Raw genomic sequence first — 12,884 nt, 5'->3', positions numbered from 1 at the left:
ACTTCTTTTCATGTATATATATTGGTCATTCCTATCCCTCTTCAGTAACACAGCCTTTCTTTATAGCCTCTCCACATTTTAAAACTTGGGTTTTTCCTTCATTATTTGGAGGAGGTTTTGTTTTTGTTAACATCTGAATCCTTTGTCCCTTATATCTGTTGCATGTACTCTCTCTGGAGATATGGCTTTTGCGTTTTTTTTTTTTAACTCTCCTGGTGACAACCTCTGGATGCACACAACTTTGCTCAGTGGATGACTTGGCCTTGGCCGCTGCCAGACTGTGAGCCTTTTGGGGGAGGAGCAGGGAGCACTTTCGCCCTGCTCTTTTTGGGGCAAGAGGCAGGATCAAGCATTTAGGCACCTCACATTCTCCTTTCCCAATAGTTTCCCAGGAGCAGTGATTTTTTAAAAAGGCCCTTCCCGGCTTCCCTATTTAGCACCTACTAGTTTCTGCTGATGGGTGCGTAATTTGAATTTTTTTTCCTTAAATCAAAATCAGGCAGCGGGGAAATGCCTTATCGGAGGAACAGAGTTTTGAGACTCCCAGCCCCCCTCCCCATGTTCTGCTGGTCTAGCCAACTCCGGGCAGGAGAGCACAGCAGAGGTGGGGGCTCCCTTCTGAGCCCTCGAGACTCCTGGTACCTTATCCCCCACCCCTCACCCCCACCCCGGGTTTATCAGTCTCGTCTTTTCAACCCCGAAGCCTTTACCTGAGGCCGTGGACGGAGGCCTGGGGAGAGCTGCTGGTCAAACAACCTTTGCAGAGACTCCAAGGAGGGGAGGGTCCGGAGGACTTCGCTGGGAGCAGGGGACAAGGTGAAGGTCAAGGATTAGTCAGGACCCAGATGAGGCAGGCTTTAGCTGGAGGCACGGTCACACCCGATCTGGCAAAGGCAGAGATCCTTCCCAGAAGGACAAGCCCAGGCAAAGATCCCAGGCCTGCCAGTGCTGGCCCACCCCCACCCCAGCCCCCCACTTCTTCCCATCCCCCACCCCGGGCCGAACTGAAGTCATGATGCGTAGACCTGATTTACCTCTGGTTAGCCAGACTCGGAGCCTGCAAATAATTGGAATCTAGAGTCACGAAACTACTTTGAAATCACTGAGTAAGCCAAGGTTCCCGACCTTCGGTGTTTATAAGAATCGCAAACACTTCGGAGTGTTAAAAATGCAAATTTCTGGGCCCCAACCAGATTTGGTCTGGAATCTGCATTTTAAATGTGTGCCCCAGGGGCTTCCTGTGCCGGTGTTCTGAGCATTCTGGTTCAAATCCCCTGCTCACTACTGAGGTGGACACCTGGAGAGATTTTTCAATGTTTAATTCATCCACGACTCCTACACCAGAGCTACCCATTCTTCGTTCCCTTCATATTGGTTTATGCTAGGCAGCAGACAATTTTGAGTTCTATTTCTCACTTAGGATTGCACCCAAAACTTCATGTATTTACCTGCTTAACATTCTGTCGGTTTCCAAATATTCAACTGAGAATATGTGCCAAAATGAATTGCTAGATACCTGGGTTATTTTGAGATCTTGTTGATTACAAATAAAGAGTGCTCTGAACAGATTGTCCCTACAGCTTTTCTTATTTTCAATTACAATTTTATGATGAGTGATGGTGTCCAATCACGGGCCTCAGGTACTGTCTAAGCCTACTTATTTGAGGTAATGTCTGCCTTCTTTCTGTGATCTTCTCCTTTCTCTTTTAGTGGGTGTAACAGTGCATTTCAGTATTGATACATTGACAGAATGTCTTTAATTTATTGTCTTTAAACATTTTTCTACATGGTTGGTTTCTACTATATTTCTCTTTGTATACACTGCTTGTGTCCTTTGTCACTGTCCTGTTGGAAATTTTGTTAGAATTTTTAGACATTGGTATAAACTCAGCACACCGCTTTGCTTTATATTTAATCTAGATGTTGTAAGGATTTCTTTCCCCCATTCTGTTATTGTCATCCTAGGCAGGCTGGATCTCATTGTACAATACCTGATACCTAGGGGTGCCTGGGTGGCTCAGTGGGTTAAAATACCTGGTACCTTTTTATTGTTCAATTTTTCATCTTTTCCTTGGTAATTCTTTGCTTACCTTTGTTAAGAATGTATCATCAGCAATTATTTGGTCATTTTACGTTGGTTTCTCACTTGCTTTTTTAGAGTTATATATGGCTTTTTCTTGTTGATATTATACATTCATTCTTAATTTCTCATCTAGAATTTTTTTTTATATATATATGTAGTGGAATTAAGTTCATCTTTCTCTGTCTTGCTATTCAATCCCACTCAACAGTGCTCACTCTTTTTTCCATCATTTCCTTGGGTTAGTCCATTGCATAAGCTCTTCTTGAGTATGGAAGAATTTGTTTTTAGGCTCTATATCATTCATTTAACCAAAAATCCAGAGCTCCCAGCATGTACCAGGCATGTCACAGATTTCAGATTTAGGATGTCTCACAGCTTGGGGGCTGGGGGGATGGTGTTACAGCCTTCCGACTTTGAAGGAGGTCACACAAGGCTTTCCTTTGGGGACCAAGGATGGGGGGCAGGGAGCTGACTTGGGGGGGGCGGTGGCAAACTGGGTTTTGGGTTTCCCCACCCCTTCCACCAGAGCTCCAGCATCCGTGCGTGCACAGTGACACTCCCTTTAAACTGTCATTGTCAGAAAAGAATTCTGGGTTAAAAACAAAAAACCAAAATTCCAAGGCACTAATTCAGAATATACTTTAACATCAAATAGATCTCCCTCACTGTTTTCCTTTTTCAAAATGTTATCTTAAAAACACAAATAGACATACAGAAGCTGAATCCTTAGGGCTTTCTAACAGTGACGCTGGTTTTCTTTGTATTTTTAAGCTTTGTAAACGTTTGAGAAAACTGACTGGCTCCCAGATGTGTCTGGGGGTGTTGGTTAGGGTCAGAATGACAAGTGACACATTGTGACTTCAGCTGGAAGGCTTCAGAAGAACTGGCCTTGTCATACAGAAAGGATTTGTTGGTGGACGTGGAAACCATGAGCAGGGTCCCTGGAAAACCTGTCCAGTATCAGGTCATCAGCTCAAAGGAAGCCAGGGGACCAAGACTGAGAAGGCTGTGGTCCTGGGGTAGGTCACACCCCAGAGACAGCTCATTAGGGGCTCAGACCCACTGTCCCAGCCTTCTCAGAGTGAGCATCCCGTCTCTGCCCTATTCTCAGCAAGTTGGCTCATTTCCCCAAGCTTCCCATTTCAGTATCCAGCCAGAACATCCAGCACGCCCCAACCCAGAACTCCAGACTCAGAAGGACTGCTCTGACTAGATGTGGTTTTCTTAACTTTTGCCTTCTCTAGTCTTTGCTTCCTTTTCTCATATTTCTTTGGCAAAAAATTTCCACACAGTGTGAAATGAGGTGACAAGGGCATCTCTTTTTCTTTTGTTAAAATGTTTAATGGAATGACTGTATTATTTCCCTACCAGGTGTAACTGGTTTTACATTGACATCTACTACATTAGTAAGAAGGTACCCTTCTATCCTTTTTTTTTTTTCAGGTTTTTTTAAAATTAGAAATTACTTTTTTGGGGAGGCCCATGGATGACTCGGTCAGTTAAGCATCTGACTCTTGATCTTGATCTTGACTCAAGTCATGATCTCAGGGTGTGGGATAGAGCCCCCGCTCAGGCTCTGTGCTCAGTGGGGAGTCTGCTGGAGATTCTCCCTCTCCCTCTTCCCCTCCCTCCCTTCTCTAAAAAAACAAAAATGACTTCTTTTTTCTTTTTAAATCACATATCTGTTAGGATGCCTATGCAAATGATTCTTTCATCTTTTTAAAAAAATATTTTATTTATTTATTTGACAGAGAGAGAGAGAGAGCTCACAAGTAGTCAGAGAGGCGGGAAGAGAGAGAGAGGAGGAAGCAGGCTCCCTGCTGAGCAGAGAGCCCATGCAGGGTTCGATCTCAGAACCCTGAGATCAAGACCTGAGCCAAAGGCAGAGGCTTTAACCCACTGAGCCAAACAGGTGTCTCAATTCTTTCATCTTTTAATCTACTAAATTATGGTGTTTTCTTTACATTGACTCTTCTTTGAAGTGAGTTCTTAGATAAAGCCTCTATTTTTCTTTCTTTTTTAAGAATGCTCCATGCCCAAGGTGGAGCCCAACAAGAGGCTTTAACTCGCGACCCTGAGATCAAGCCCTGAGCTAAGATGAAGAGTCAGACACTTATGGGGGGTGCCTAGGTGGTTCAGTGGGTTAAAGACTCTGTCTTTGGCTCAGGTCATGATCTCAGGGTCCCGGGATCCAGCTCTGCATCGGGCTCTCTGCTCAGCAGGTAGCCTGCTTCTCCCCCCACTCTCTGCCTGCCTCTCTGCCTACTTGTGATCTCTGTCAAATAAATAAATAAATAATCTTAAAACAAAACCAAAAAAAGAGTCAGGCACTTATGGAACCATGGGATGGTTAAGTGGGTTAAGTGTCTGTCTTTGGATCAGGTCACAATCTTGCAGTCGTGGGATCAAGCCCTGAACAGGGTTCCCTGCTCAACAGGAAGACTCTTTCCCCTTCTCCCACTCCTCCTGCCTGTGTCTGTCAAATAAATAAATAAAATATTAAAAATAAGTAAACTAAAATTGTAATTGACTTTTTTCCTATTTCTGGTTTTATTTTTACCATCCCAACCCTCCCTCCCCAGCTCTTTTCCTTGCCAGTTGTTGTTATTGTTTATTTGCTCAACAGAGATTTCTTAAAGACTGTTCTGTTCACTGCAGTATCTCCAGCCCCTGGAACAGCAGGGGCAGCATGAATCCAGCGCACGATCTTGGTGCGTGAACACGGAATAAACAAAATGTTTCAGATACTGTGCTGGATGTGGGAACTATTAAGGCAATGGGACACAGCCCATGATACCTTCAAGAGATTCACAGTCTGGATTTAGGTTGTGTGTTTGACTCATTATTGTCCTCCCTTTTCCATACTGGAGCATCTCAGGCTATGGCTTTTCCTCCAAACCATGCTTTGGCTGCATTACAAAGTTCTGACAACAGAGGTTTGTTTACTCTGTGCCCCCCCGCCCTCCCAACCTACCCATGTAGGCTTTCCTTGTGTCAGTTCCTCCTTTAATTCAGCTGCTATTCAGGAGGCGATCTAAAAGCATCCAGGTGGTCGGGTGGTTGTGGCTAGTGTTCTTATTTGTTTCTATTTTCGTCACATCGTGTTCTGGGCACATAGAAATGAACACTTTCACTTTGGGTGTATTCATATCCAGCTGCACAGGAACCTGCTGGTTTCTTCTTTTGAAAATCACCAGCACTCTAAGAGTTCAGGGGGAAAAAATTCTCGGATCCTCATTCAAGTTAACCCCTGTGACTAGAACACTTCCACAATTTTTTTTTTTTTTTTAAATCTGCAAATACTCGATGTGCACCTGAGTGACACCCAGGTTCAGTTAATCCGAGGTTCTTGTCTTCTCCTTGGAGATACCTCCTTTGGAATTTATATCATCAGGCCGTGGGAATAACATTAAGTATTGTAATTTTTGAAAGAAATGGTGCTGTTTGTAATTACTTACTTTCTGAAGTCATCTTCCCTTGTGTTTTAGAAACTTTATCGGAAGAGATTTAGATGGTGCTATTTGGTTATTCTGCTAATTGGATCTTTATAAGGCTTCTCAGTACCTGGATTTAGGTCCTTTAAAAGTCCAGGGAACTGTTTTCTTATCTATATTTCCCAACAATTATGCATCATTTTTTTTCCTTCTTTCTTGAGAGCCCACCTGCCAAATCTTAGTTGAAGCTCTATGCCCTCTTTCCAAAAACTATCCTTTTTTTTTTAGTGATACGCATTCTTCACCTGTGCTTAGTTAGCTCTCCGGTGTCTTCTATAGATACCTCTCTGACATTCTGCTCTGTTTTGTGATTTAATTTTCAAATTTGATTTGAAAGCTGTGGTTTGGTTTTTATGGCCTCCAATGAAGTAGTTATAATGCCAGTGAAGTATTTTTGTTTTGAGTTTATTCACCTATTAAAATCTTAACCAAGGGGCACCTGGTGGCTCAGTCGGTTAACCATCTGACTTTTGGCTTCAGCTCAGGTCATGATCTCAGGAGTCATGAAATCGAGCCCTGCACTGCCTCTGTGCAGGGTGAGGAGCCTGTCTGGGATTCTCTCTCTCCCTCGGCTCCCCATCCCTGTTGCATGCCAGAGCGCTGCCAGGAAAAAAATAATCTTAATCCCACTCTCATTAATACACAAAGTATTCTCTTCCACACTCGGACATTTTACTTTAGAATTCCACCTGGGATTCCTCTCATTTCTCTATTTCAAGGGTTACCAAATACTTCCAGACTCTGGGAACCTTGTTCTCTCTTTTTTTTCCTCTGGAAAATTCTCTGTCTGGTTCTAGAAAATATAACTTAGGTCCCAAATCTTGGTTAAGCCTTTGTGCTGCAGACATTCAGACACACATAACTGGCATGACATTTGACAGGGGAGGCTCTTGAACTGTTTCTCACTCCTCGGTTCTCTGTGACCTTCCCAACTGGGGACATTCTTGTTGGACCAGGTGGTCTGAGTGGATGGACCCAGTAACCTCTTCCAGCTCCTTCTCCTGCACCCCACGTCAAAACGTCCAGCCTGGACCCCATCTCCTTTCTCTTTCCCTCTGTGGTGACCTCACCCCACTTGTCTCTCAGCTTAAAGTGCGAACTGCAGGCTGATGAGTCCCAAATGGAGACCCAGGCCTGAGGTCTTGGGGGCTCAAAAGTTCTAGCATAACTTCGCGGTTGGTGGTTCAGTTGCTGGGTTGCCTCAGAGCTCAGACAAAGACCTCCCCCAGCTCCACGCCTTCCCCCTCGACCTCTTGTTTTTTAGTAACTGGCATCATCATCCACTCGCCTGCTTTCACCAAAACCCAGGGTTCACCCTTCATTCCTCTTCCCCAGACCCTATATCCACACAGGCAGTGAGTATGGCCACTCTACCACCCACACATATGCCAGGTCACACCACACTCAGCGCCTGCATGTCCACACGCCCTTGGGTCATCACATTTAACTAAGATCTATCAGCCACTCTCCTGTGTCAGGCATTGTCCTCCACCCCGGGACTCAGCAGGAAGCAGAACAGACACAGATCCCTGCCTTCCCTGCTCACGAGCTGCCCACATGTCACAAGTCCCAATTTTGGAACTGCTCTCCCTGCATTGGATCAGCCTCCTGAAATCCATGCTCCACTGCCAGCTTGGATCATGGCACGATTGTCTAAAATCTCTAGAGTGTCATGAGGTATACATGTGGTGGCTCCTGCTTGACATTGCCAGATAAAACATGGGACACCTAGCTGAATTTGAATTTCAGATAAAGATGGATCATCTACTAGCATAAGTATATCCCAGCTGCACATGGGATATACTTATCCTAAAAAAAAAAACCTTTTGGTGATTTATCTAAAACTCAGACTGAACTAAAATTCATCCTGGGTCTGGCCCACTCTATGCCTGCCTCTCCTCAGCCTCTGCTCCTAACACTTTCCTTCCCTTATTATGCTCCAGCCACACAGACTTTCTCTTCTTTGTAGGCTGGCCTCATTCCTGCTTCAGGACCTTTCTTCTTGACATCTGTCTGCTACAGTGCTAGATGGCTAGCTCCCCCTTATCCCCAGGGTCCCAGCTCCAACACCACCTCAGAGAGGCCTCCTTAACCCACAGAGACACTGGGAACCTCCTACCCAATGTCTCTGTCACTTGAGCCTGTTTTATTTTGTCATAATGTTTATTAAAATTATCTTTATTTACAGACAATCTGCTGTTGTGCCCTTCACTAAGACATCTGCTCCAACAAGGTCTAAAAGAACAGAAATCTTGTGCATTGTGTTCACGACTATATCCTAGTACCCAGCACAGAGTTCAGAGGAGGCATACCTATTTGTTAAGTGAATGAGTGAATGAACTGAACCCCTGTTCCAAACAAAGTAGTTTGAAAACAACAAGTTCATGGTTAGGGATTGGGAGACAGAACTGCCTCTATGTCAGATTTTCTAAAATTCCAGTCCCTAGTTAACCAAGTCTCCAAGCCTGGCTATGCTTTTGCCTATAAGGGTGAGGACAGACGGGTGTGCAGGGGACATTACAGTGTCCCTAATTCTAGCTAGAAGTTAACTCTCCCATAAATAGAGATGTGGAAGAGCAGTAAGACAAAGGAAGCTTTTCCCAGGAGCACAGAGAAGTAGGCCACTGGGGAATCTGCTGTGTCCATAAAATAAGGTGTCCCGATCCAGTAGCACAGGTGGGGGACTGCAGAAGTACCTTGTGAGTGGGGGAGGCCAGTGGAAAGACCAGGAGGGATATTTCCTCCCAAACAAGGAAGCAGCAAAAACAGGACGTCCATCAGAACACAAATAGCTCGTTCTGTCTTCATGAAACTGTTTCTCTTAAAAAGAAAGTGCCATGTGTGTGTGTGTTTTCCCTCGTGATACATGATTTATAACAACAGCATCAAATGGGAAAATAGCTCTCCAAGGAAATCTCTAAAAATGATGGCTCCAGGTCCAATTGGCTGAGACCGTGTGAGCTGAAAGCCAATTCACTGAAATGAGACCTGACTGGCCAATTCGATGAGTGCTCCATTTACCAAGGAAATTATCTGTTACCAAACGTACGGATTGCGCTTTTGAAGGAGGAAAGTTCAATTGGATTACTGATGATGAAAGATTTGTTTTTGGATATTAACTAAGCCAAGATGGATACGGCTGCAGAGAAACTGACAAGAGAGTTCTGAGGCTGCTGTACATTTATAATAAAACACAACACTTTATATAGTCTGAGAGAGTCTCACCCACAGAAAATGCTATTTTTCCAACCAAAATGTTGACCCTTCATTTATGATGGGATTTTTTCGGCTCCTTTGGATTTCTCTCAGATGCCTTTTGAATGGGGTTTTCTATTTTCAAGCATTTTTTTTTTTTTGAAAATACCCTTTATTATTTATTTATTTTTTAAAGATTTTATTTATTTGAGAAAGAGAGAGCACAGCGAGAAAGAGAAAGAGAGAAACACAGCGAGAGAGGGAACACAAACAAGCGAAGTGAGAAAGGGAGAGGCAGACTCCCCACTGAGCAGGTCGCCTGATGCTGGGCTCAATCTCAGGACCCTGAGATCATGACCTAAGCCGAAGGCAGACACTTAACCAACTAAGCCACACAGGCGCCCATTTTTCAAGCATTTACAATAGCCTTCTGTCAGTTCTTCAGATAGCACTGCAGCCTTAATTTTGCCCTTTTCACAATTAAAATGTAAATAAACTTTAAGTTAATCTTAGCTTTCAATAAGGTAAAATGAAAAATTCTAAAAATCTGAAAGACATCGGGATTTCTACCAATTGGTCATTCAGTGAATTCAGCGTCAGAAAACGAAAGTTTTGGTGCATTAGCTCCCTCTACCAAACTGCCATCACGGGCATCAGCCTCCCCGGCAGAACGTCAGCTGCCTTCAATTTATTTCCTCTTGGAGTGCTCATGGACTTGTCCAATGTGCCAGCTGCAGCAAGAAGGCAGACTTACTGCTGGATCTTGAGCAAGTGTAAAAGGGCCAGCCGTGTCCTCCTACTCACCCCCTCCTACAGCAACTGGCCTCAAATTAACTTTAGTTTAAAAAAAAAAGAAGAAGAAGAAGAAAAGAAAGCCACAGTTCGAATACCATGAAAACAAAACCTTGCAACAACCACAAAGATTTCTAAGCTCTGCCAACTGCCCAATTATTCTGAGGACATCAGAGGCATCTGGAGAGCTAGGCAGAGGGCAGGGGTCACTCTAATGAGCTGCTTCTCTCACTGAGGCCTGTCCCCCCAACCCTCCACATCCCTGGGAGCCACCTGACCCACAGAGCCATTACCCATAAAGCTCCTTGCACAGGAGTGTGGTCAGTTTCTTCAGATGAGGGAGGCTGCTGGAGCCCGTCTTCACAAAGTCAGAATCCAGGGCAAGCTGAGTGCTTAAATAATCTTGGATGGCTTTAAGATGCTCTTCTGGAAGTCTGAAAATAAAAGAAAGAGAAACATGCCTCTTCTGTGCCTTTGGCCACAAACACCAAAGTGAAAGAAGAAATTTCATTGTCAGTGTCTCCGGCTGAGACACTGTCCTTCAGGAGAACATGGGCATGCTCCTGGATGGTGCCCCTGGTCTCACCGAGGGCTAGAGAATCAGTCCAAGCAAGGTTAAATAAAGGTTGGGGGAGGGAGGATGCCTCTTCACCCACCCATAAAGTCTTTTCCCAAGCCCATACTTAGAAGGAAGAGATACTGGCTAGAAATGCTTATCCTTTTTTTTTTTTTTTTTTTTTTAAGATTTTGTTTATTTTTTAGAAGATTTTATTTACTTATTCATTTGACAGACAGAGATCACAAATAGGCAGAGAGGCAGGTAGAGAGAGGCGGGAAACAGGCTCCTTGCTGAGCAGGGATCCCGATGTGGGGCTTGATCCCAGGACCCTGGGATCACGACCTGAGCCGAAGGCAGAGGCTTTAACCCACTGAGCCACCCAGGTGCCCCTAAAAATGCTTATCCTTTATGAAGGAGACAAAGCAACTTGAGAAACTGTCAGCAGACTTGTTTCCCTACCTCATTTACTTCTAAAGACAGCATCTGGGGGCTGAGGGATGCTTAGTGGAGAGATGGCAAATGGCTCTAGGTCACATACCAACTCCAAAGTCATGGCCGAAGGCCACCTGGAGCCCTGTGCTGAGGACATTCTGAGCTGTCCTGGGGTCCACGGGGAAGTCTGTGTGGTGAGTGATGGGCTGGGAATATGGTAGTGGGCCCAGGTGCCCTGCCCTTGCTCTCAGGGCTCTGGCTCAGCCCCTTTGGTTCCTGGGTGGGCGAGGCACACACGGGCAGGGCAAGCTCACTGCGCACAGTGGCCCCCGGGGAGGCAGAGCCCAAGCTGGATGGCACCAGGGCTGTCTCGGAGGTCTGATGGTCCCTCTACGTTCTCTTGCCATTTTTTTGTTCCAGGTAACTGTGAGTGAGTCTTTGTTCCTGTAGTGACTGCAGTCACAGTCACAGCAACTATTTCCTGGGCATAACCCTACACTTACTCTGCTAAGCACCTCATGCCCATTTCCCCTTTAATCCCCAAACTAACGTTAGGACACAGCTGTTATGATCCTTCTTATTTTACAGACGAGCAAACTGAGCCAGAAGGTTGTAGATCTACCTGGGTAAAAAAACTATTACAAGCTTTAAAAGTCTTTGCTCTAGCCTTGACATTTAATCAAGTTGGAGCTGGAGGACACAGGTTTTTTCCCCCAGAGGATCTTTGAAAGAATGAAAAGCTCCTGCTCTCCGGACTGGAAGGGCCATTGACCATTTTGACTTCTTGAAAACAGTTTACATGCCCATCACCTTCCTAACACTGAACGTTAATCTACATTCATTCCGGGTCTTGATGTTCTAAAAATCCAGTTTCTCCCCAAGTCTATTTCTGAAAAGGACAGAGTCGCTCCCATGGTATTAACATACGTATTTTAACAGTTCTAATGACTATTGACTCTTAACTCTGACACCACAAGTGCTTGCTGCAGGAAGCTGTCTTTGTTAAGACGTTCATTGTAGGAGAGCGGTGACATAAAGATGTAAACTCTGTTCATCAGAGAAGCTTGATTTCCTCCAGCAGTCTTGCTGTAACTATTAACTCCGACCTAACTGATTAGATGTAATCAACTTGCACAAAAGACCGGGCAGGTTATTTTACAATTAAGAAGAATAATCTAGGGGCCCCTGGGTGGCTCAGTCAGGTAAGCATTTGCCTTCAGCTCAGATCATGATCCCAGGGTCCTGGGATGGACAAACCCCTGCTCCCCTCACCCTGCCATCCCCCAAGCTTCCTGCTCAGTGGGGAGTCTGCTTCTCCCTCTGCCCCTCCCCCACTTGTGCAAGTGCACGCACATTCTCTCTTTCTCTTGCTTGCTCACTCTCTCTCTTCAAACACAAGGCAGAATCTGGGCTTGTCAGGACCCAGAGGAGCACTGAGGACAAACACTGTGTCGCTGCTACCCCTATCCCCGTCACCATGCTCCATTTACTTACACCAAGCTCTGGCCACAGGTTTTAGGAGGTTTCCACTGCCGTATATGAGATGAGGAGCCCAAATAGGGAGAGCACACAAGCCCCCACCTGCCCCTGCCCCTCTCATGAGGCTGCACAGAGGCTTGGCTGCCGCCCCAGAGAACCCCTGTCCCTAGAGAGGAGGGATGGTGGGGAGGCAGAAGGAGGGGTCAGATGGGGCCCTAACTGAGCATCCTTGCTTATTTCCTTTGCTCGCGCTCTAGAGCACCTACCCCTGGAGAGAGGTGGAAACTCAAGGGAACTCAACAATGGGAAGAGTTGAATAAGGATTTGTTATTTACATATGTCTATAGGGTAATCATGGCAACACACCCATGTCTTCAAAACATTGGCTGCTTAGCTATTTGATAAATAACCCAAGTATTGCAAGGAGTGTGCATAGAAAAGGACCTGGTAGGCCTAGAGAAGAATCAAAGGATATTCAAAGCAGAATTATAAAAACACCAGGTATCTTAGCAACCAGCTGGCTTGTGTATACTTTCAGGCATTTCCTTTGTATTTCGCCAAACTGGATGGTAGGAGAGAAGCCCAAAACTGGAGATGTTGCATTAACCACTCCCCCAACCCATTAGGATATTCTCGGTGTGTGTGTGTGTGGGGGGGTGGGTTACTTTTTCTCACAAAGAAAAAACAACTAAAAAAACTTTGTAAATTTTTAATGCACGGAAGTCACTGCATACTAACTTATTAAGTCATGCAACACACATCGGGAGGGCCTACTCTGCCAGGCGACATGCTCCTGCTCACGGAGCTCCCTTCTGGTTGCAGCCATCCCCCTGCTCCATCTCGTTTTTAG

At 45.2% G+C, this 12,884-nt stretch overlaps 1 protein-coding gene across 2 annotated transcripts in view; it reads right to left on the bottom strand.

Moving 5' to 3' along the window:
* Positions 1-12,884, bottom strand: part of INPP5D (inositol polyphosphate-5-phosphatase D) — a 111,319-nt gene that overhangs the window by 48,003 nt on the left and 50,432 nt on the right. For both annotated transcript variants that reach the window (XM_004773503.3, XM_045078913.1), the window contains exons 5-6: positions 9,858-9,998; positions 711-798 (exon numbers count right to left, since the gene is read on the bottom strand). In XM_004773503.3, the coding sequence (XP_004773560.1) occupies positions 711-798; positions 9,858-9,998 (229 nt within the window). The remainder of the gene's footprint in view (positions 1-710; positions 799-9,857; positions 9,999-12,884) is intronic.

Source organism: Mustela putorius, unplaced genomic scaffold (assembly GCF_011764305.1).
Source record: "Mustela putorius furo isolate JIRA1106 unplaced genomic scaffold, ASM1176430v1.1 tig00000275_pilon_pilon_pilon, whole genome shotgun sequence".
NCBI lineage: Eukaryota > Metazoa > Chordata > Mammalia > Carnivora > Mustelidae > Mustela > Mustela putorius.
This window is presented reverse-complemented; position numbering and strand designations above follow the sequence as displayed.